A 25,572-nucleotide genomic window follows, 5' to 3' on the forward strand; every position below is an offset into this window, starting at 1 on the left:
GGACTTTTGATAACTGCTGTAGTTCCATGCCACTCTGTGATAGGCTCCAATTCCACAGTGCTCGAATCCATATGTAGCTAAACGTTAAGTGTTCAGATGATTCTTGCTCCCCGCCCATTCATTGTGACCACTTGTGATGGTAGAATACAGACGGTGAATGCTACTGTTTCTACTTAGCTATACTAGCTTTGGGATTGTGCGGCTACATTATAATACCCGTCTTTTCCTTTCTTCCCTCCTTCCTTCCTCTCTTCCTTCTCTATTTATTCTTTCTTCTGTCCTTCCCATCTCAAAATCTTCTCAAATCTAATTGCTAAAGGTCACACACACACACACACACACACACACACACACACACACACACACTTGCTTAAGCCCTTCTGTTAGTTTTTCTGGGCCCTTGCCCTACAGAGTGCTCTACTTTCTGTAATTTTATCCCTGGTGACTGACTCCCGTCACACCTGGAGGTATCTGCCTCTATAATCTGCTATCACATTACTTATAAAGTTACCATCTACCTGATAAGCTTTTCCCCCGTAGTTCCTCAGTTGATGTCTATGGATGCTACTCATTGATTCAGAGCTCAATAGAAAATGTGTGGTGTAGGTGTTCCAAGGGCCAGCATTCTGACCCCATTAGTTATGGTCACTATCTGTGACTTACGCAACTTTCCATTAAGTATTTCTATATACCTCTCATTTCTCTTTGGCTCGAAATGGTCTCTCACTGAACTGGAACTTGCCAAGTAAAGTAGGCTGGCTTGCCAGCAAACCCCAGGGACCTTCTGTCTTCCCCTTCCCAGCTGAGTTTACAAATGCGCATGTCCACTCTTCTTCCCAGTGATAGTTCTGGGGATCTAATTCAGATCCTTGTGCTTGTAAAGCCAATCAGAGCAATTCTCTCAGCTCCTGGATCCAGAGAACTTTGGCATGACTATCACTAAAGATGGGGCAGGACTCTTTGAGGCTAGTTTGAGGTTTGGCATCCAAATGGGAAGTACTCTTCTTTATGTTGTGGATTTTAAGGTCATATACTTGGCTCTTTGTATCCCGATTTCCCCCATTAACTTTATAACCATGTCCTGTTTGTCACTGGGTGTCCATGTAGCCTAGAACTCTTCCCCGTCTTCTTCCTCCTAGAGACAGGTCTGTCTCTGCCCTCATTCCTGACTCCCTTTTCTAGCACACGCTCAGTTTGTTCAGACCATGGCAAACATAGCGTGAAAAATGATTGGTTTATATAACGAAATCAGTCTGCTGTTTATGCACTTCTCCTTGACCTCAAAAACCCCTTATCTGCTTTATTAGTTCTCTTTTTCCATGGTTGTGGAGGAAAAGTATTGAGAAACACTTTAAATTCCATATCATGTGCATAATAAAACAGAAAGGGATAATTTTGTCTACCATTTCCTTTTCTTACTCTTGGATATTAATACTGTGAGAATACTAGGTTGTGTAGCAAGACTACTGAATGTACATTAATAACAGTTTTTGGTTTTATTGACCCCCACATTTTACTGTTAGGTTTAAATTAACCCCAATATAGTTAATTAAGTACTTAATTTGATGTTATTTCATTTTATTGCAGATAATTAAGAATACTTAATTACTTTAAATATTGCTTATGACTAAAGCAGAGGTGAATTGTTGTAATACAACTAAGTCATTGTAGTTCTGGGGTAAGAAGCTTCTAATGAGGCAATTAATAAATCAATCTGAAAAAGTATTATTGATTTCAGATGTCTTAAACAGCGAAATTCAATGAGAATGTGGTATTTCCTCAATGGTCATGTAGACTTACTCCTGTAGACGAGGAAAAAATGCAACAAAAGTCTAGATAAAAGGAGGAAAGCAGAAAGGAGGAAAAGTGTGTACTTTAAGTGACAGAAATATGTAATGAAACGTAATTTTGTAGCATTATCTTGTCATTCCCAAGACATAACACGTCCTCCAACTTATTACAGTTATTTCATGAACTATATTTTATTTCATCTTCACTCAGTCCTATAATTTATATAGGCAGACGCCTTGCCTTTTTGCTTGCTGTGCTCTCTAGTACAAAGATTGGCTTAGAAAAATTGCAATTTATCCATGACATCATTTTATAGGTTTGGCATTACTTTCTTTAAAACAAATTTTGAAAGTACAGAATGTGTGACTGTAGAGAGCTGTTTAGTGAACTTTGGGCCAAGGATCTAATAGAACTGAAATAAGCTTGAACGTCCAAATTGACTACTTGCCAAAGCCAAGAGAGCCTGTCTCATGCTGATTTCCAGCTTTGATTTCCTCTCAAGTGATACGGTGGAAATGTCTAGGGAATTGGTACTTTAATATCTCTCCAAATGATTCCATGTGTACCCTGGCATGACAGATGAAATCGATCTACTCTAACTGATCTAACCAGAAGTTTGTGAGTGAGGAAGAGTGGAAGGATGGCGAGTTCTTTGTACCATAGTAGAAGGGCATGTGCACATGAAGGACAATCCCTTAACACTATTATCCAACAATATCCACAGCTTTGTCCACTCAGGACAACAAAGGTCTGTAAAAATAGGAGAGCATGAGTGCCCAAAAATGACTTTGACCTCGTTTACATATTTGGAGTCTACTAATAATGCTTTAAAATAATTTAGAATAAGTACTTGTTAACAAGTACCTTTTAGAACCCACTCTTTGTCTGGCCCTAGAAGGCCATATAGATAAAGCAATGAGTAAGACCAATAAAGTCCCTGTTAGAGTTACAATCTAAAATGTGCCCCCTTTTCTGGTTATTATTTACGTATGTATTTATCTATCTGTTTATTAATTTATTTATTGTCAACTTGACACAAGCTAGAGTTATCTTGGAAGTGGGACCTCGGTTGAGAAAATTCCACCATCAGATTGCTGTAGAGCATTTTTTTTCGGTTAATGATTGATGTGGGAAGGCCCAGCCCACTATAGGTAGAGCCACCCCTAGGCAGGTGGCCCTGAGTAGTTGAAGAAAATTAGCTGAGCAAGTCATTGGGATCAAACCAGTAAGCAGTGTTCCTCTGTGGCCTCTGTTTCAGTTCCTGCCTTTAGGTTCCTACCTTGAGTTCCTGCTTTGGCTTCCTTTCTTCAATGGACTGTGACCAGAATTTAGGCCAAATGAACTCTTTCTTTCCCAGGTTGATTTTGGTCATGGTCTCTATCACAGCAATTAAGCTAACCAACACACATACCCCTAACATTTATGCTCCAGCTGGTGGTACTATATTGGAGGGCTGTGGACTCATTAGGAGTTAGGGTCTAGAAGTGCATGGGCCTTTGAGGTTTATAACCTAGCCATTGGTTGAACACTTGCCCTCTGCTTTCTGAGCTGCAAATGTGAGGAGCCTTAACACACACACACACACACACACACACACACACACACACACACACACTCACGCATTCTTTTGCAACCATGCCTTCCCTACCATGGTGGACTGAAATCCTCTGAAACCATGAACCAAAACAAATCTTTCTTTGGTTAAGCTGTGTGAGTGGCATGGTCACATCTATGTGAATATACTAACACAGTTCTTATTTTCACTGATATAAAACTCCATTGGGTGGGAGAGGGCAAAATAGGGATTAGACAGATGGATATATTATCATTAAATGTCATTGATATCCATGAGGACCACAAGAAGGAAATCAGAGCAGGTTCATGAGCAGAGAACAATAGAGAAATTAGAATAGCAAGGTGTGGGGCTTACACTGAAAGCAGGAGTGAGAGGGACTTTCTGATGCCTGAAGTATTGGGTTCACGAGGGAAATGATTCAGTTAGAATCATTGGAAGCTTGAAATGCTTGGAAGCATTTCATTCCGGAAAATAAATTCTGAAAGTTTAAACTTCATCAATCATGTGGACGACTCTTGACCATCTTGGCCATTAGCAAGCATCCCGGTGAGTGTGTTTACCAGACAGTTGGATCAAGTTTGCAACCCAGGTCAGAGAATTTAGCTCATGGTCTACATTTAGGAGTCATCAGAGTATGGTATGTTTAAAAACATGGAGTTACAGGAAATCAAGGGAGTGTGGTGTGCATAGAGAATGCAGAAGAAGGGTCCCAGAGCATATCAGCATTGTCACCAAGAGTGTGGGAGAAGAACCCAGAAGAAAAGACAGGCAAGGGGGAAGCAGGGAGCAATGCAAGGGGGCAGCAGGGAGCAACACAAGTTTGGGGGGAAATTCCACAGAGTGGTGAGACCTGTAAACTCTGGGGAGAAAGTTAAGTTTTTTAAGGTAAAATTGTCTAACTATTGATGACAAATGCTCCCCTAAAATGAAACCTGAGATTAACCATTGGGGTTTGTAAGTGGTCATTTAAAACGCTGGCTTTAAAATTTGCACATAGCTGACCAGTGTTGTAGGGAGTGGGGCCCCTTATTCATGTCACCCTGCTAATTTGACCCCAGAAATAATCACGCATAAATTGTATTAATTAAAACACTGCCTGAAAAAAAAATAAAAAAATAAAACACTGCCTGGCCCATTATCTCTAGCCTCTTATTGGCTAACTCTCACATCTTGATTTAACCCATTTTTGTTATATTACCATGTGGCAGTGGCCTACCGGGAAAGATTTGGCATGTCTGTCTCTGGCAGCTCCATGGTGGCTCTCCCTCTGCCCCTCTTCCCAGCATTCAGTTCTGTCTACTCTACCTACCTAAGTGCTGCCCTATCAAAAGGCCAAGGCAGTTTCTTTATTCAACCAATGAAAGCAACACATAGACAGAAGAACCTCCTACACCAGACCTGAAAGTTTACACCTCCCTGAGGTGTTTGTTCTTCCTTGGAAGCTCCTCTTAGTCTTGCCTTTCCCCCCTCCTTTCTCTTTTTCCAACTCCACCCCTGTTCCTCCCTTTTTCTCTCAACTTTATCATTCTTATGCCATGAAACAGGCAACTGGCCCTAAGACCAAACTTGTTCTATTTTCAACAACACCCTATCCAGAAAGGTTGAGTGCTTGCTGCCAAAACCACAATAATACATCAGAGATTAGCATGGCCCTGCGCGAAGATGACTTGCAAATTTGTGAAGCATTCTGTATTTTAAAAATAAATAATTATAGAAATAGTGAAGTCTGAACTTTGCTTCCTCATATAATCGCACACTCAGCCATTCATTCCTCGGGCATTGTGTGACCACTTCTTATGCAACTGTATTGGGAGATAGGCTTGGGAACAGGCATTGTTTATATACAAAAATCACTTTTAAAAACCTGTGCAATCAAAGCAGATAGAATTGAAGGTACTCTTGAATTGTTTTAGGAGAGAGGATGCTGATATTTGGAAAGTGGTACTTGGCATAAACAACCTGGACCATCCGTCAGCCTTCATGCAGACCCGCTTTGTGAAGACCATCCTGCTACATCCCCGTTACAATCGAGCGGTGGTGGACTACGACATCAGCATAGTGGAGCTGAGCGATGATATCAATGAGACAAGCTACGTCAGACCAGTCTGTTTACCCAGCCCAGAGGAGTATCTGGAACCCGATACGTACTGCTACATCACAGGCTGGGGCCACATGGGCAACAAAAGTAAGCCAGGGGCATTAGCAATGTTTGTCCTTTCAGCTCATAACGGAAAAGCACTAGGCTTCCTTCTAGGCGTTGGCTACTGTTTCCCAATGCACATGGACATCACAGCCACACAGAGTAAAGGCTTTGACTGTGTTATGTTCTCCATTCTAAGCCAATTGTAAACATGAACAATCCATCGTAACACATAAATCTGCCCACCTCAGGTGCAAGCATAAGCCTCCTTCCTGGTAGCTCTTTCTCCAGGGAGTTCCTACCAATGTTTTGGATCTTCCATGCAAGGTGAGACTTAGCAGACATCCCTGCGAGAGAAGGCAATAGTTTGGACTACCTCTTAGTAGAATTTCTCAGAAGCTGTGTGGAATAATTAGGTAATTCCATTTCTGCAGGCAAGTTACATGATCACTTTTCAGTTCTGTAATTGATTTGTTCTTATCTGCATATACAGTGCATCCTTCTATAAAGAAATGTGATACATATCTTATGATTTAAATTACTTAAATTTGGCTTTATAAAAATGATTTGAAAACAAAACACGTAGAAATTCTTTTTTAACCATTCAATCTCAACCTCCCTAAAGGACACTTGCATGTAGTTTGACCTATTTAATGTTTAGAATAAGAACTGAGCCAACAAAATCGTTGCATCAGCTGCAGAAGTAGGCCAGTCTTCTCAGAATGGTGGTGTACACTGGCCTTCTAGCATCTTGATATTAACCAAAGGAACACCAACTTAAATGAACTTGTTTTCTCCTTGAAACTTAATCAGATAGTTTGTGAGCTGTTTCTTTTCTGTATGATTGAAAAAAAATGATGGAAAGGAAGTGTTTATAGACACTGATGACTCTTTCAAGAAGATCTTCCTATAAGAATTTTGAAGGTAGTATTGCCTTATAATGGGACTATTCCTATTCATGTTGCTGTATTAAGACCCTGATTGGTATTATAATGAAATGAGCAGAACATCCTTCACAGTGTCTCTATTTGTGTTCTTCTCAATATATATCTATATGAACTTACAGTAATAGGGTACCATAGAGCTTACACAGCAGTTAGGGGATAGTGTGAATAGCCAGCAATGGAATTTAATCAGGTGGATCCCATTGACCTTGGCCATTCTAGTCTCTTCCTTTCCACAGAAGGAATGAGATAGTCCTGTAACACACAGGATTGTTACACAGAAGAAAAGCACAGTGGTCCAGAAGCTGCTGATGGTATGAGCCTCAGCTACCCAAGGGTGCAGTACCTGTTGCTGCTGTCTCTTTATCATTGCCATCCTGATGACTTGTTAAACTTGTACTGCATCACATTTATTTTTCCTCAGATGATGAGTATTACTAGCACGGCTTGCCCATCATTTCCTCAAGAAACAATCTGTATGATTTTTAGGATGTCCAAATAGGATTTATGAGGTTTCGCTTGAAGACAACAACTGTTATTCTTGAAAATTGTTAAGCAAGACAGAAATAATATATTCTGTCTATTATAAGCAAGAAATGATATCATCCTTTTCACATCTTTTTGCCACAGCCTCTAGGGTTAAAGGTTCGATATTAGAAGAATGGCCACAGGAGCACATGTGGGGAGGGCCCTTCCCTGAGAGGGTCAGCAGATTTTCTCTGTACCTAGAGAGCACGGCAGATGTGCTGAGCTAAAAACTCTCCCTTGTTTCCCCCTTTTCATTGTAAAAGCTGATCTTTCTCCAGAGCAGATGGCAAGGGGGAAACGCAATCATTTCAACCCTTCTGCCACGCTGGAAAAATAAGGACTTTCATCGGATGATTGCTATTGAAAGTTCCGAATAAAAAATTTGGGTTGCAAACAAGTCTTCACCTTGAGATGATTTTTTTTTCCCAAAGACAAGGTTTCTCTGTGTAGCCTTGGCTGTACTGGATCTCATTCTGTAGGCTGAGGCTGGTCCCAAGCTCACAGAGATCTGCCTGCCTCTGCCGCCTCCCTCTCCAAGTGCTGGGATTAAAGTTGTGGACCACCACCACTTGGCAAGCTTTGAGATGGTATTAAAGGGAAAGAAAGCATTTTCTAGGTATATGAAAATATTCCTTTGTGCTGGCCTTACCTTCGAGTCACTTCTATGCCCCTGTGCATCTTTTGTTTCTTCTTTTCGAATGCAGTGCCCTTTAAGCTGCAGGAGGGAGAGGTCCGCATTATCCCTCTGGAGCAGTGCCAGTCCTATTTTGACATGAAGACCATCACCAGTCGGATGATATGTGCTGGCTATGAGGCTGGCACCGTGGACTCGTGCATGGTAAGCCGCCTTCTCACTGTGCCAGCAATCAGAATCCTCCATGACTTTGGTGAGCTTGTAGAGCTCCATTACAAGTCATGTGAGGTCCCTCAGGAACATCTGGAGAAATCGTTTACTGCCAGGAGGAGGACAGTTGTGTCATTCCGTCTCCTTTGATCATGTTGCTGGCTAGGTCAAGACTAATTAGGAGGGGCAAATGAAAACCAAAGCTTTCAATCCAGTGTCCTAAGCAACAAGGTAGGGGACCCCAGAGGATATTGGCAGGTGTAAAATTGAAGATATTAGGATATACATTGGCACCCCAGCTCCCACAGTGTGCGAAACGACTTGTCCCTAATGTGACCACCCTGGCATTGCTTGAGATCTTATGGTCCTCATTTGATTACCAGCCTGTCAAATGCCACTGCCTTCAAGCCCAGGCAGGATGTGTGGCCACAGCAATCTGCAAACCATGCCTCTTAGCAGTGTGGGGAAGTGGTTTTTTACTTTAACATTTAGCAGTAATTGTGACAAACTGTCTCTGGGGGTTCAAATGGGCAAGTAAACAAAGAAGCTGGCAAGGGAGGAACAGGTAGTGGTTTTTACACTGCTGTTCTGTTGCTTTGAAGTGATTAGATGGCTCCTCGGAGTTTAGAATTAAAGAGAGATGAACCATGCTTGTCTAATGACATTAATGAAATAATTACATAATTAAAGGGCATTTGTGATGGTTCATTTTAGAACATTTTGTGCAACTGATTTATGGGGTGTATGTGTGTGTGTTGATTTTCCATTTTGGGTAATTTCTACTTTTATAAGACCAACCCAATTTAAAGAATAAAATTGAGATGATTGGCTTTGATACATCAAGGCTTTTATGACATTTTGTTATGTGCAGGAAGTAACTAAGGGTCTTCAGATCTTGTGACAAGAACAAAAATCTCTTTACAAACTAATTCTATTCCTTTAAAGCTCAGAATCCATCATGCCTATTGGAAAGTTCTGTTATAGGGTGGAAAGCAAATACCCTCCTAGGCTTACGATGAAAACCTTATTTGAAGTTTTCCAACTCGGATAAGCTGGTTTGGGCTTTATTGTACCCTTAAGATGATAACCCTGTCACTAGAACTCTGAAATTCCATGACTAACATTAATTGCTGTCTCTTGCAGGGAGACAGTGGTGGGCCTCTGGTTTGTGAGCGACCCAGAGGACAGTGGACATTATTTGGTTTAACTTCATGGGGCTCCGTCTGCTTTTCCAAAGTCCTGGGGCCTGGAGTGTACAGCAATGTATCTTACTTTGTTGAATGGATTGAAAGACAAATATATATCAAGACTTTTCTCCAAAAGGAATTCCAAGGGTGAGCAGAGACTCTGCCAGCAACCCACACCAAGCACGGCCCTCTTGACCATGAAGAGTGCCCTGCCAAGAGCTGCACAGATGGGCTTTCGTGGGCGGGGCGCTCAACATGCCCTGCAAGACCTCTTGTTTGCACCAGACCCGTTTTCCTCAGCCTTTTATTTTTCTCCAGCTTCATCATTCATTAATTTCATGAATTCTTTTCAAAGCACAGAGCACAGTAGGTTTTGTTCTTTCCCTAGGCTAACCTTGAACGTAGTGTGGAAGTATCATCTCTGTAGAGACGACGTCTGGGGCTCTATGGGAACAAGTGATAGGACGTTCCTTTTCGTACTAGCACAGCACACAGATGGAGACACACTGACGGGGCTCCTCCAGTGTCTGTGCAAGCACAGCAGTTTAGGGGGCACCTTTCAGAACCGACCTTGGAGACTGGCTTTTAATTCATAAAAAGCCAAGATAATGTATATGCTTATGTTATTTACCAGACTCTTCTAAATAATTTGGAGAAGTTATGAAAGAGAAAAGACTCGCAGTATTGATCTGGACAGTTGAAGTTGCAAGACAAACAGAATGTAAAATTCTCTAGCCATCAAAGCTAACACTCAGAAGTATATTTCTATCCTTTCTGCATTCAAATTAAGATTGTAATTTCATAGACAAACTCCATAGGACTTTTCCCATTACTGGGGATGTTCAGTATATATCAGTTAGATAACTGAGATTTCAACAACTGGGGCAATTTTTGTTGAAACATTTTGTTTTTTTTTCTTATATGAAAATGAATGAGAACCTTCTCTACTTTGGAGACAAGAAACAAACAAAACAAAACAAACAAACAGAAAAACCAAAAAAAAAATGAAAAAAAAGAAAAGAGGAAAATTAAATGGTATCCCACCCATAATTAAGTCTGAAAATTAGTCTTCCAATGTTCACCCAAACCAGAAATGTCACAGAAATATATTTCAAAGTGTAGCAAAATGTTGCTTGGAAAAAAACATTTTGCAATTTCCCCCTAATGATGTCTAACATCTGGTGTTGCCATTTTGCCTCATTGATAATTAAAACAAAAAAAAAATTAAAGTTGCTTTTAAGCACTGGGCCACTTTACACAAATTAATTTCTGAAGCAATTAGTGGGTAAAAGTATTTTTTTCCACTAAAAAGCTTCAAAACACAAACCTTCATACATATCTAATTTAATTAGCCAGACATCAACTATGTAACATCCAAATGCCTTTTTGAACAAGTAGGATGTTCTACGAAACTTCACCAGCAACCAGACTGCCTCAGCATTCCAAACAGGGACTACCTGCAATTTTGTATGTGTATTTTGTACTCTTTTTCTATGTGTCAATATAGTTCAAATCCAAAAAGTTGTCTCAACCCTTATTTTCCATGTTGTTCCTCTCTAGTCCTGGAACTTGTTACAAAGAGTGTGTAGCACTTGCCCTGTGTTCACAACTGGATGAAGGTTTAAGACCATTGGTCAGTTTTGTTATAATTCTTGGTACATAATTCATGAAACAATTTTTTAGCCTTGATGAACTCATATTCAGTACAATATACATGTTGGAATTATTTTAAATAACTCTGAATACAATTAAAATGATATATTTTTTTCTGGAGGCATATAGACACCAAGTTCCAGGAAAGGGGCTATTTCTCTTCTAGCACGGTGTGCCCGATTTCCTGTCAGGCAAAATGTGCATGTTGTCTGCTGGCTCTCACAGGAGCCTGCTCTTTAGACTATTAGCAGCTTCACCTTTAGGCTTATGAGCCGCTGATAGGATCCATCGCTCCTGGAGTACCCGGAAAACATCAACCCTGCTAAGAGAACACGAGTCATCAATGTCCACAGCGCATTTTTGCAAGTGTTCCTACTCTTCAGAAACCTTTCATAATAAAATTATATCCCAAACCATTTATTTTTCATTTTCTTGGATTCCTCAAAATCTGGTAAAATATTCAAAATATGAAAATACGTTACACCACGCATGCTTTGCTCATCTGGCGTAAAATTGTTATTCTCTTATAAATTCAGCCTTTTAAAAGCTGTACAAAGATCTCAATCTCCTTAGTCGAGGGGCCAGGTGTTTTTCAGAAGTTTTGAAATAAAAAAAAGAAGTTAATCACCAAGTAATTAAACGCAGCAGTCCGTTCGTAGCGAGATACACAAATGATTGCATCAGGTATGTAAGTAGGTTCAGATTTTCCAACACATTGAGTTTGCACCTAATTTATAAACAAAGTTGGGGGTATTTGTGAGTTATAGATGTAAGATTATAGCCCCATGACATAAACATTCAATACTTTCCTATATTCCTATGAGAAGATAGATAATTCACATCTTGGAAATGACCTTTTGCTCACTCCTTTTTAGCATATTCCTTTACTCTTAGAGTAAAACCTTTTATATGCATATGAGCATCTCTTTAACATTTATTTGGGAAATGGTGATCTCAAGGAATGATTTCCAGTTGTTGTGGGGATGATGAATGATCTAATATCAAGTGATTTTTAATCCCCCCCCCCCAGACAAAGAGGTTAAAAAAGCATTCTGGCAAAGGCATGCCTTAGGATTTTCCTTCTCAGCTCTGGCACCAATTACAGCTGGATTCAGGGAGGAGTGATGGGAATGACAACAGCTTTCAATGAATATTATTTATTAAATAATTTATTTAAAAAAATCTCAGGGAAGCAGAAGGCAACTTCCTTTAGTCACGTGATATTGTCATGTTGCAAAAATGAGTCTATTTAAAAAGGCCATTTAACAATAACAGGAGGGTACAGAAAAGTCACGCGGACAGTACAGGCAGGCAATGCTAGGCCCTGAGGATAACAGTTTATAAGACTTTGCTGTAGACATTGACTTTTAGCATAGCGATTCATGAAGGGAACTCCACATGACTGGTAGGCGACAGCTTTCAGACGAATACAGAGGTTTTGAAAGTCTTCAACAACAAGAACTCAGGACCTCACAGTGGCAAATTGACTCTGGTGTAAACTAGCCTCGGGGCACTAAGTGAAGCCGGTGTCCATGATCTGTCTCAGCAGAAAACGTGCTACAGACATTTCTACCCTTAAATATGTTCATTTCTCTGAGAGCTTTGGGATTCCCACTGAGTGTGGCTTGTATCAGTCTTGTCCCACATCACCTTCTGTAGAGGTTACCATGCAGACAGTGGTTGGGCGCAGTAACAGCTATGAACTCTCAAATGGTTTCCGGGAGACTGCTTGGAAGCTGATTGTCTCATGTTGGTGTGGATATCATCCGTTTTTGAATGCGGGAAGTTGCTCACGGTCTGTAGGCTCAGCTGATTGTGTTTCATGACCTATCTGTCTGTGTCCTGATTGACAGTACCTACATATGGGGCGCTCATATGTCCTCTCTTAACAGCAAATAGAGCAGAAGGCAGCTGGTGCTGCTGGAAACACTGGCCCTCTTTTTTTTTTCCTTCCCTACGAAGGCTCTGCTTCAGCACAATGCTGAAATGAGTAGATACGCCGTGTGTGTGTGTGTGTGTGTGTGTGTGTGTGTGTGTGTGTGCATGTGCTAAACACCTTTAGTCAGGGACCAAAGGCTTCTCATGGGAAACAAAAGGCTCTTGGGGGTTTGTAACAGCCTTGACCATCCTACAACTCACTTTGTAGAGCAGGCTAGCCTTGAACTCGGAGATTCACCTGCCTCTACCTCTCAAGTGCTGGTTAAAGGCTGTAATGAGTCAGCTTTAAAAGTCCTTTTTTTTCCCCCCTTAAATTAAAATTCAGGTAGGATATCGCTTAAATCATTTTCCAAATACATGAGACTTACCTCTAAAATAAATACATTTCAAATGAATTCCCTTTGATAATGATTGCATTTATAAGACAATTGAAATTCCTTTACAAAATCTAAAAAGTTTCATAAAAAACAACATATGATCCTGAATTAAATATTCCACTTCCCTGAACTCTGCTCAGGTCAAACATGATCCCTTGTTTACAAATGTGCACACCGGTATACAGTTGCAGACATGGTGTTGGGTTTTCCACACTGAACAAAATGCTGATATCCCTTGTACCGAAACACAAGCAATCCTCACTTCTGAATTCTTCAAAATTTGAAAGATTACGTGCAACGCTAAGCAGGGTATCCTGTGTTTTTAACATGCTGAGGGTTCAGTCATCTTTGAGGCACCTGACTCAGAGTAGTCAAGATCTAGCACAGTCTCACAGGTAGGGATGTTTTCTGGCTCAATGGCAGGCGCTGTTGCTGGCTTCATGGCAAGGGCAGCAGAAGGAGCAGGCACAGGTCTCCCTGACTCGGCAGCTGGTTGGGTGGCACACTTGGATGCCGCTTGATTGGTCTTTGCAGTCCCTGCCCACTTCTTGAGAGCTTCCGCCCTCTCCTCTGGAGCTAGTCTGTCAAAGCACTTGGCTCTCAGAATGGGAGACGGAAACACGGATCCCTGAAGAACGCGGTATAGAAACCTAGATGACAAAAAATACCACAGAATCATGTTCACTTCCATTGCATCATGGGAGCCAATGGAAATAGTAACCAGTCAAAAAGAAGTAAAAGAGTCTGGTAGGCACTTGGTCTCTGAGATAGCGCAAGTAAGTAAGCTATAATATGGAGATTAAAATAATTTTAAACCTGGCATGGGGGAAGAGCCTCTATAATCCCAACACTTGGAAGGTTAAATTGGAGGGATAGCATGAGTTCAAAGCCATCTTAAGCTTGACGGTGAGTTCCAGGTCTGCTTGGACTATTATGCAAGACCATGATTTTAAAACTCAGCAACTAAAAATATTTAATAAATTAATATCTGTAAAGCAAACAGCAAGTACTCTCTATGCTTGCCAAATAAACATAAAGGCCCCCCATCTTCTATTGTTACAATGACAATAAATTGCAACTTGAGTTCTGTGGGGGAAAGCATTCACAGCACAGAAGATTCTTCTGCGTAAGTGAGGGAAGATGGCTGCTGCTAGCAGATTCATAGCCCTGGCCTGCAGGAAGCTTCTGGTGGTCTGAGATAGATGATACTCACTATAACAGTATAATAGGGGAGACTTTAGTCAGTGACAAGGCTATGAGGGGTTTGCTCTCCCACCGTGCCATTCATGAATGAAGCATTAAAATCTCATCCTCGGATAAGAATCACCAAACCTGCTAGTACCTTGATGTGGGACTCCGAGTCAGTACATTTCTGTTTGTAAGTTACCTAGTTTAGGTACCTATGATAGCTGTAAAACACAGACCAAAGCAAGGGCTCAGGGGAAGGCAGAGTGAATGAGAGGTCATGGTAGGTTCTCGGATAATCCCATGAGGCAAAGTTTCTTTCTTCCTGTGAACTGTCAATCAGATTGGACTTCTCCATGACAGAGAAATATATGTCTTCACTTGCTTAATCCAGTCCTGCTCTATGGTACAACTGAAACCAATATTTAGCTAGCATGTCAGCTGATTTCCTTACTACTGAGCTGGGCCGTCGGCCATTCATTCTTAGTGATTACCTGAAACCATGTACTTAATTCTCTTAAGGAAAAAACCAATGACACACCTGGGCAGAAGAGCTACGCAGGTTGTAAGAACACAAACTAAGTAGAATACTGGGTCCAGCATGTGTTTCTGCATAATCCAGTAGGGGTTGGATGGTGGGTTACAAGTCACACATAACGCTCCGAAAGCCAAGGCAAAGAAAAAGTAGGACAAGATGCTCCCAACCATGACCAGCATATGGATCCAAGTCTGCAAGACAAGAAGGGCCAGGAAAGGAGATGCTTACTGGTGCGTATTGCAACCTAGCAAAACCTGCTCCAATAAAGAAACAGTACAATAAACTCTGAGTGGTTCATTTTACAGACACAAGAAACCGAGGGCAAAAGGAAAGGGCATCATTCATGAGTGGCTCATGGCACTGTTTGAATTCTACAAAATTAAGTGTCAATGGGCGATTCTGTTGACTGGTTTAGTTTGTACTGTCCATGTACCAGGAGGTGTTTGTATGTCTTTTTCTTTTTTTATATATATAGTTGTCACTTATTGATCTGCTTACAGAATTACCCTAGAACAGTGAGGCAGGAGAAGAAGAAAATGCATGCAGTCGATTCAGAAAAGTGTATATCTTGGCGAGTGCAGTTGTTCGTTTCTGCTCTCTGGCCCTCCGCTGACTCCTTGGGATTTTGTTTGTTGGACATGGTTCCTCAATATAATTTCTGCTTGCTTATGTTATCCAGAATGGACTGTTGTTTCTTCCAACCAGGGAACCCCAACTGACATACCTAACATGTTATTTCCTCTGGAACACACATACGTCAGAGCCTGTGGCATGTCTTTTGGGAGAACCAAAAGTATCTCGACCAATGGTTTAACAGTTAAGTAGATGCCCAGATGAGACAAACATTATAGCTTTTTAATTTGGTTTAGCTGATGTGGTATTTGCATATATTAACATTTTATCACATTTGGGGCTTAGAAGATTTAGTTATAGGTCATTACACATAAGCAAAGCAAATGATGCCAAAAATAAATATTTGGTCCTACTCTATAACTTGTTAAAAATAATTTGATTTTATAGCATTGTATATCTTGAACCATAGCTTCATTCAGTGAGTTCCTGTTTGAAATCCATTTACCTTGATGCTAAATAAACTCCCAAAGTGATGAGGTGCCTAGCTACTCACCCATGTTGGTTTTTTGAACCCTTTCTCTGAGTCAGTCTTAGCTCTCACAATGGTTTACATGGTGAACAAAACAGGCATGAACCCTGACCTCACACAGATTATAGTTTGATGCAGAAGATAAACCTGAATCAGATAATTCTATAATGAAATAAATAACGATAGATTATGTTTAATCTTATGAACAAAAGCAAGAGAATAAAATGAGGTAATAGATGATTACAAAAGGTTCTAGAGGCAGAGAGTGCTTGCTAAGGCACACGGTGATCTAAAGGAATATTTGGAAGTTGGTCAAGATTCATGAATACAAGGGAAATCTAAAAAGTATCTCTACTAATAGATAACAGTAAGTAACAAGGTTCTGATGTGATAATAAACTCAATGCATCTGGGAAGCTGAGAAAGGGAGAAGGTGGAGCCAGCAAATGAGGTAGGGCACAGGTTAGGAGTCTCCCTGTGTGAGACTAGATAGAGGAGCTTTACTGGGCTTTTCAAGTCCATCCTAAGCATAAGAAGAAATAAAGGATCTTTGCCCAAAGAAATTAAAACATCATGGGGCATAAAGTCCTCCTTTACTAAAGTTAACAGAGTGAAGGTATGGCACAGAAGGTCATTGACTTCAGTGTGAAGCCATCAGCTTGGTCTAAAAGCCTACTAAGCGCAGCTGGTGTTTCCTGTCCCCGACTCACGTCTACGAAGTACTCACTGGTGACAGAAACAAAGACACACACACAGGTGCTTTCCACTTTCCCTGCACTCGGCATCATGAGACCCAGCAACCCTCAACTTTACACAGAATGACCAATTTTCTACAGGGCCATGACTCTTAGCAGCCCTGAGCTTACAACCACAGAGGGCTTGGCAGGCCTGCTGCTAACAGAAGACCCCCACCCCCACCCCAGGTAGAGGGGAAGCACTCACCAAACTCTTGCTTTCGATCACCAGATGGAGGAGAATGATGAACAGAGCTGATGTATTCAGGGGATTCCCAAACGTAAAGATGTCAGTGTCAGAGCCCTGGTAGGTCTACATGGAGAGGACAGCAGGAGGTGAGTGTGAGGGCTGCACACACTTGGTGTGTGACACCATTGTATCTACAGCTCAGATGTGGCCTGCGTAGTCTCTACAAGTAGCTCAGTTAACCAACCGGCCACTTAGGAAATACCAACATTCTCCCACATAAGGCTCTCTGTCTACATTTTGAACTTTCAGGTGGAATATTCCTCTTCATTCAGAATCATGATTGATCTTTCTGGAAGCTTTTGTTCATGCATTCAGCTCTGAAAGGCACACAAATGCATCGAATATGTTCCACTTAAGAAACCACAGAAGCAGCAGTTGTCAGTACCCTACACTGATTACTTCTAGGTAAATATCCCGTCCCTCTCACCAATGCATCTTCAAGTCCTTATGCTGGTTCTCAAATGATCCAGTTCTCTGTTCTCCCAGTATCTTTTTCTGAAGGCGCTTTCAGCTGCTTTGTCTAAATTCTCTTGCAGAGCAATATAGCGAGAATATGCAAGTGAGCTAATTCGTGTGATTTCATCTGAACACGGCACAGAACTGTCAAGCTAGTGAGCATCACTGTTTTTACTCTCAGTGCCGTACTCCGTCGACACACTCTGTCATCACAACGTGCTTCTTTCTGGAAGGAACAAGGTGCAGACAGCTGCACCGGCTCTCCTGCGCTTGGCGCCAGTCTAAACTTTTAAGATGATCTTTTACATATTCTTTGCTTGTTTTGTTCCTTCTTAACTTATCCGTAAAAGGTGTTTTTTTTATTAAGTTCTGAATATATTCCTTACAGGTACTTAAATTTAATATTCTGAGTCTTAGCCTGATAGAATTAGCCCAATACTCACTGATAGAAGCTCTTCTTTTTCTGATATTGTTCAATGATTTTTTGGCTAATTTATTTATATGGACAGAATTTAAATTTTATTTAAGCCACCGACAAAACTTAGTAGACAGCTGAGTGTTAATAAGAGACCCAAGAGAAATAAACTAGGTACATAATTGAACCCATTACCTAACATACTATGAGAGGTTACATATATCAGTTAACTAATAGTTGACGGAAAGCAATGTACGCAGAAACATCATTAATTCATGAATGGCAAATACACAGACAAACAAAGACTTACAAAGTAAGGCACAAAAAAGCACACCAGACTTTGATAGAAGGCATCCAGCAAGGTGATCCAGAATGTGAGAGGTACGTATGCCTGGAAATAAAACACATGTTGAAGAGGGAGCAAAATTAACAAGGGTCAGGGCAAAACAATAACTCGCTGGTCCTTCGGTTTTATTTCATAGTAGGAGAATGCAGTCAGCGAGCTAAGACATGTTCACTGTTGCATGTGGCAGGAAAAGTACCAAACCACAGGAACTCTTATTTAACTTACTTGATCCATTTTTTAAAAATCTAATTTTATTTTTAGCTTTTTGAGGGTTTTCCACAATGGTTTCCAGAGTGGCTGGAGCAGTTTTCAATGACTGAAAGTTCCCTTTTTCCTCGAACCCTCTCCAACATCCACCATCAACTGTTTTGTTGCTCTTAGCCATTCTGACTTTGGTAAGACATATAAATGCATATATGTATGTGTATATATATGTATAAATGTAACAATAACAACTAGAGAAAGAGAGGCCATGATTTTAAAAGGAGGGGGTGGGAATGGGAAAATTAGAAAGAGGAAAAGGAAGAAGAAAATAATGGAATTATATTTTAATTAAAAACATAAAATCTATTTTATCATAGATCAATATTTATGTATTCATGCATGTGTGTCCATGTGCGTTGTTTTCATATGTGTGGACAAGCATGAGTGTTTGTGTATGTGCATTTGTATGCCTGAATACATGTGTTTGTGTGTGTACATGTGTGTGTGTTTGTGTACATGAGTGTGTGTGCGCACAGTGTGTGTATATGTATCATGGATCAACATGTATGTATTCATACATGTATATCCATGTTTGTTGTTTGCATATATGTGGACAAGCATGAGTGTTTGTGTATGTGCATTTGTGTGCCCAAATACATGTGTTTGTGTGTGTATGTGTGTGCTTATGTACATGAGTGTATGTGCACAGTGTGTGTGTGTGTGTGTGTGTGTGTGTGCTACTTCTGCATGGGACTGATTGAACCACTGGTCACACATGTCAAATATGTACTCTGCTACTGAGCTACATCCCTAAGTCCTTCTGGATCTAGTAAATACCTGAAACAGATCTAGCTCTGTCCACTGACCAGAAAGTACTATTCAAAAACCTAAACAAATCCAGCACTTCTATGTTTACTTACTCTATTCCCACCCCTTGCCCCCGTTACCATCAGATCTGTTTATGAATGGCTGGTCAGTCACCTTAATTGACTTCTATGCTTTTCTTTGTAGCCCTCAACCCAATCTTCCTGTATGTTATACTGTGAATATAGTATTTCCTCCAATCATCTTATGCTTCCAAACTTGGTCCCAGCTGCTGGTCCTGTTTTGAGAAGTTTTGGAATCTAAGAGTGGGGCCTGGCTGGCAGAAGTAGGTCAACTCGGCTCTTGCCTGCCCAAGTGCGGAGTCTTTGCCTCTCCCTGTACATCTGTACCCCACCCCCATTCCTCCCTCCTTCTCATCCCTTATAATATGATCACACACACACACACACACACATACAAACTGTAAGGTAAAATAAACCGTTCCTTACTTTATAGGCTCTGTCAGGTATTTGGTTATAAAAATGAGAAAAGTGGAAAAAAGCTACAGAACTGGCAGAAAGAAGTAAAGTCATCAGGGAAGTGCAGATTAAAACCAATTTTCAATTCTATTTCACACTAGTAAATGGCCATGAGCAGGAATACAAACACAACAGATGGTGGAGTGGCTATGGGGAGAGGGCATCCTTATTCACTGTTGGCTGGGTTCTAAAGTAGTGCAGCCACTTTGGAAATCAGGTTTGAGGTCTCTCAAAAAGCTAGAAATAGAACAGTCTATGACCCAGCTTTAGAACTCCTGGGGAAACCCCCAAGGACTTTACATCGTACTTCAGACACACTTGCAAGGCCATGTTCATCGCTGCTGTATTTACAAGCGCTAGCACACAGAACTCGCCTAGATGTTCACTGACGACAGATAAGGAAAATGTGGTCCGTGTCTGCAGTGAACATTGCTCAGCTGTAAAGAGAAACGAATTGTAACATTTGCAGGTAAATGGATGGGACTTCAAGAAATTATACTCGGAGAGGCCACTCAGGCTCAGAAGGACAAATGCCACACGCTCTCTCTCATGTGGTTTCTAGTGCTGACTCTTGTTTTGTGTGATTAACTTGGAATACATGTGGAACCACCTTTTCCTCGTGTGTCTAGACTGGGACTCTCCATGAGATTGTGCTTTATCAGACTGGTTAGCTTAACAGAACACTGTGTGCAAAGAAATGACTGCAGGATTCAAGGGCTGGAAGCAGAGCTCAGTTCTCCCAAGAACAAGATGGACTTAGCCTCAGTCTATACAAACTGGCCTTTGAGACCCTCCTGTAACACATGTGTCTCCTCTCCACTCCTTTCCCAGAGGACACGGGATTTATCTGGAGCCGGGGGTGCAGGACTATGCTCAGTGGCTCCTACCATACCGTCTGGCATCTGGGCCTTGAACTACAAGGTAGGCTGGATGGCTTTAGGGAAGCTCACGTGGCTGTTTGGTTTGCATGGACCTGCACTAGTAAAGGGCCCTGCAGATCTCCTCCTCCTGCTGCGAGCTGCGGGCCACTCTGCTTTGTTGGCTGTTCCTGTTAGGTGTGGACAGTGAGTCAGCCACCTCTTCAGAGATGCTTTTCAAGTCAAAATAAAGTTTCAGAAAAGAAAAGCATCATTTACAATCTCTTTTATCAAATTTATGTTTCCAGCCCGACTGTTCGAAATAAAAATACTGAGTTCTTAATGTGGCTGGAAACATTGTATGTGTTATCTTCCTTACTCCTACAGCTTCTCCAGAAGGTAAACAAACTAAACAAGGTAAACAAGGTAAAACAAGGTCACACAGCAGAGAATCAGAATGCAAACATTCCATTATTCCCAACCCACGCTGATCTGTGTGAATGTCTTCACAGTAGCCCTCGGGGACCAGCACACAGATGTCTGACGGCTAATCTCACTCTGCTCTGTCCAGTGTTTCCATAGAGAACCTTTCCAACCCACCCATCTGCTTCAGCTATGTCCCTGGGAATGACACGCCCCAGGACTCGGCAAGAAGACATTTCTAGCTTTGGTGATTGGTGTAGGAGGTACTTCTGTTTGTGTGTTGCTTTCATTGGTTAATAAATAAAGAAATTGCTTTGGCCTGATAGGGCAGAGCTTAGGTAAGAGGGGAAGACAGAACAGAATCCTAGGAAAAGGAAAGCCAATTCCTCTCTGTAGTTCTGGCCTGCCACAGAAGAAGCAAGATGTGACTGCCTCGCTGAAAAAGGTACTGAGCCATGTGGCTAGCACAGACAAGAATAATGGGCTAATATAAGTTATAAGAGTTAATAAGAAGCCTGAGCTAATGGGCCAATCAGTTTATAGTTAATGTAGACCTCTGTGTGATTTTTTTGGGGGGACTTAACGACTGTGGGAACGGGGAAGAACAGAAACTCAGTCAACAGATGATAAGTACCAGAGAATGTGAATGACAAGAACCAGGCTAAAACATCAAAGGCAAACATTTATAATGGCTTAGAGGAAAATTTGTTGTTCCCACTGCCCTGGGTTTTGCAGCTGTGTGTTAAAACATTTCTCTTTTACTTCAGGTTAGTCTGGGCCATTTCTTTTCTTTTTTTCCCCACTTTTTTTCATTACCCCTTCCTTCCTTCCTTCTTCCTTCTTTCTTTCTTTCCTTCCTTCCTTCCTTCCTTTCTTCCTTCCTTCCTTCCTTCTTTCTTTTTTTCCTTGTCCATTATAAATGTGAGGACTGTGGCAATCAGTATTCTTAGTACTGGAACACGTGACACTTGGGGCTGCCCAGCCTTGCCTACACAGGTGTCTAAGGCTCCTCCTCTGTCAGGAGCCTCACAAAGTGTTTACAACAACACTTTACATCTGGCCTAAGCACCACAAGGGGAGCCCAAGGACTAAAGGGACCGTCAGAGCCCTTCCTGCCACACCGCACGAAGGCACACCTTGGGCCTGGACGTAGAGACTAAACTGTAACACTCACTAGCTCAGCTCAGCACCAAGAACAGGCTGCTAAAGGCAGCACCTTGTGCTTGACTTGTGCCTCCTACAAAGAAGAGTAAACGGCAGCCCTGCCTTGCAGGATATTTGGTAGATTAGATCAGGTTAAGCACTTAGAACAGTGTCTGCCATCCTATACGTTTCCTGTTACATCCATGTTGGCCATTATTAATTGTGTGAACAATGAATCAGGAACAAGAATATTTAGACAGCCACTCTAGTTGGCAGGCTACCCTGCCTACTACCCACAATCCTCCAGGGAAGGGATGATAAGGGAGCAACAGAAGCAGGGAAGCAGGAGAGAAGCCAGTGCTGAGCCAGAACCCCGACATCACTGGGGTGGAGATGGGAGCCAGCCACTGAGATCACTTCTGTCCTGTGTGACACCAGACACTGAGGAATTAACTTGGGCTTAGGAACCAGACTGAGCTGGTTTCAGATCCTGGTTCTATCCTTTATTAACTCTGCAAGTCTGAGGGAAGTTACTTAACACATTTGAGGTTCAGATTCCTCATTTTGGAGTGGGAAAAACACTAGATTCTTTCTCAAAAAGCATCTGTGTGGAGATGAATGAGGCAGGAAATGTTTGCTGGGTACTGTAACAGATTGTGCAGTGGGTTTAACAAATGTCAGCTGCCATCAGCAAGGTCACAAACTCTGAATTTCATCTGATAAGTACATAAGAACTTTTTAAGATTTGCATTGATACCACTGACTTAACATCTGCCATGTGAGAATAGAGCAATGGTTCTCAACCTGTGGGCTGCGATTCCTTTGGGGGGGTTGTATTATCAGATATCACAGTACAATTCATAACAATAACAAAATTATATTTATTAAGTAATGATGGAATACTTTTATGGTTGTGGGGTTACTACAACATGAGGAACAGTATAAAAGAGTCTTGGCATTAGGAAGGTTGAGAATCAGAAGCAACTGTCCTGACTATCCCATAATGTGTGGGCCCAGCTTACTGGAGTCATGCTGGCTTTTAGCAGGTATTGCATCTGCTGACAGGTTTCTGTTGAGTACTTACCTCTGACCGCTGACCACTCTGGTAAAGTTCCGGCAGCTGCAGGAGGGTCTCTGCAGATACATCTTTCTCCAACACGCCATATATGATGGGGGGGACGGAGGTGAAGAGGAGGTTGAAGAAGATCAGAACCCAATAGTCAGTCATAGATGTTCCTGAAAACCCACAGAAGAACTGGTACCAGAAAAGGAGGTTCACGTAGGCCTGAGGACACAAAGAAAGATGTTCAGTGCTTAGAGACATCGGTGCACACTGGGAAGCCCTCCCACACTGCATGTCTGAGTCCTGGGCCTTCAGCCACTCTTCAGATTTGCCAACCAAAGACGAAGAACACAACTTGCCATGGTGGTCTTTAATTTTGTTTTCTTTTTAGTGAGTATTTTAGCAATATTATACACATCCTTACACCAGTACTATGTAGTGCCGGCACTATTCTAAGTAATTTACAAAGAATTCATTTAATCTTCATAGCGACTGTTGTTCCCATTTTACAGATGATGAACTAAATGCTTCTGTACCCATGCAAAGTAATAAAAGCAAATCTTAGTCTACAGGGTGACAATGTTCAGAGGGGAGGTCAAATGGTGAAGTTATCATGGTAGAGCCTGTGTGATCAGCAATCACATAAAATGCACTCTGAAGACTTTCCTCTCCCCAGAGAGGGTGTAGCCAGAAAGGACCATTACCAAAGCCCAACCATACCCACTCCCTGATTTCAGACCTCTGGCAACTAGACTGCTGAAAATTTCCATTGTTGTTATTGTGATACTTCATTATTGCAGACTGAATAAACTAAGTCATTGAGACCCAAAGAGAGTACGAAATTTGCAAAACGTTACCCAGATACTTATGTGCTATATAAGTGGTGTGGGAGGTCCTTCTGTCTATGTGTTGCTTTTATTGGCTAATGAATAGAGAAACTGCCTTGGCCTGTTGATAGGGTAGAACTTAGGTAGGTAGGGAAAACTGGACTGAATGCTGGGAGGAAGGAGGGCAGAGTCAGAGAGAAGTCAGAGAGAGCTGCTGACAAAGTCTGACATGACAAAACTTTGCCGGTAAGCCACTGCCACGTGGCAAAACACAGATTAATGGAGATGGGTTAAATTAATATGTAAGAGTTATCCAATAAGAAGCAAGAGCTAATTGGCCAGGCAGTGATTTAAATAATACAGTTTCTGTGTGATTATTTCTGGCCTAAGCTAGCCAGGTGGCTGGGAACCAACAAGCGTCTCCCTCCTCCAACATATAAGTGGCAGAGTTTTTGCTGTAGATAAATGGAACAAAGGCGAGTGCCTGGCTCAGAGAGGTGTGCACACGTTTGTTTTTCCACCTTTCTGCCCACTTATGTCATAGCAGTTAAATGGAATGGTGCCAATAGAGTGGCTAACATCCAGTTATCTTGAAGACTGACAGGTTCCCAAAGCATGGGATTCTCATACTTGAATCAGATGGTCCCTTGGGAAACACGGGGAGGTGACTACCCTAGACGTCAGTCTTTCCCCCAGAACTGCATCTTTAACTTGGCCAGTGCAGCAAAAATCCCTTTGCTCTTAAGGAGGGCAAAGAGAGGAGCACTGGACTGAGGTTCTGGGGTTGTCTATTATTTCAGGGCACATCTGCTGTTTGTCACTTTCTGAACCTCTGCAAACTCTGGTTTCAACCTGTGTACAATCAAATTTATATTACCTCAGGACTAATAGTCAAAAATAAGTTAGGGAGTGTCCACAACCTGTGACTAGTCTAACATATATTAAGATACTGGGGGTCGGGTGGCAGTGGTGCATGCCTTTAATCCCAGCACTCAGGAGGCAGAAACAGACAGAGTTCAAGGCCAGCCTTGTCTACAGAGTGAGTTCAAGGACAGGCTCCAAAGCTACAGAGAAACCTTATCTTGGAAAACAAAAACAAAAAATTGGGGGTGGGGGAAAGCAGTTGTTAGCTACTTTAGCATTCTGATGAAGAGTATAATGATGTTTGCAAGGCCTACAGCTCAAACTGGCTGCCAGTTCCATCTAGGGCAGCCACCTCCCCATGTTTCCCAAGAGACCATCCAATTTTAGCCAGAGAGTAAACTTCATTTACTCTCTCTCTCTCTCTCTGTGTGTGTGTGTATACATGAACACTATGTGTAGGTATGGTGCATGTGCACACTCTGTGTGCAAGTGGAGACCAGAGGAGGGCATCAGTATCCTGCTGTCACATTCTACCTCACTTCTTTGAGACAGGGTCTCTCACTGGACCTGGAGCTGTGCTTGCACAGTTAGTCCCAGGAATCTCGACTCCACCCACAACAGTGCTGTGGCTATGGAGCACGTGAGCAACCCAATCTTGTTAATGTGAGTTCTGTGGATTTGAACTCAGGTTATCTCCTCCGTCCAGTGCTTACCCATTGAACCATTTCCCCAGCCTGATTTCAGCATCCTGAACCTCCTGCCTCTCCACTGAGGATGTGAAGATACGGGCGTACATTTATGCAGTGATGGGAATCGAGCACAGGGCGTTGTGCATGGTACACAAG

General features: G+C 41.8%; 2 protein-coding genes across 5 annotated transcripts in view; one reads left to right on the forward strand and one right to left on the reverse strand.

Annotated features, from left to right (window-relative positions):
• Positions 1-11,079, forward strand: part of Corin (corin, serine peptidase) — a 197,664-nt gene extending 186,585 nt beyond the window's left edge. For all 4 annotated transcript variants that reach the window (XM_087908967.1, XM_087908968.1, XM_087908966.1 and 1 more), the window contains 3 exons: positions 5,281-5,552; positions 7,684-7,817; positions 8,967-11,079. In XM_087908967.1, the coding sequence (XP_087765093.1) occupies positions 5,281-5,552; positions 7,684-7,817; positions 8,967-9,161 (601 nt within the window). In that variant the 3' untranslated portion in view covers positions 9,162-11,079. The remainder of the gene's footprint in view (positions 1-5,280; positions 5,553-7,683; positions 7,818-8,966) is intronic.
• A 725-nt stretch (positions 11,080-11,804) lies between these two features.
• Positions 11,805-25,572, reverse strand: part of Atp10d (ATPase phospholipid transporting 10D (putative)) — an 89,982-nt gene continuing 76,214 nt past the window's right edge. The window contains exons 19-23 of the mRNA XM_048414828.3: positions 23,058-23,258; positions 17,968-18,048; positions 16,745-16,849; positions 14,705-14,892; positions 11,805-13,628 (exon numbers count right to left, since the gene is read on the reverse strand). Of these exons, the coding sequence (XP_048270785.3) occupies positions 13,301-13,628; positions 14,705-14,892; positions 16,745-16,849; positions 17,968-18,048; positions 23,058-23,258 (903 nt within the window). The 3' untranslated portion in view covers positions 11,805-13,300. The remainder of the gene's footprint in view (positions 13,629-14,704; positions 14,893-16,744; positions 16,850-17,967; positions 18,049-23,057; positions 23,259-25,572) is intronic.

This window comes from Myodes glareolus, chromosome 8, assembly GCF_982192425.1.
Source record: "Myodes glareolus chromosome 8, mMyoGla1.1, whole genome shotgun sequence".
In the NCBI taxonomy this organism is placed as follows: Eukaryota; Metazoa; Chordata; class Mammalia; order Rodentia; family Cricetidae; genus Myodes; species Myodes glareolus.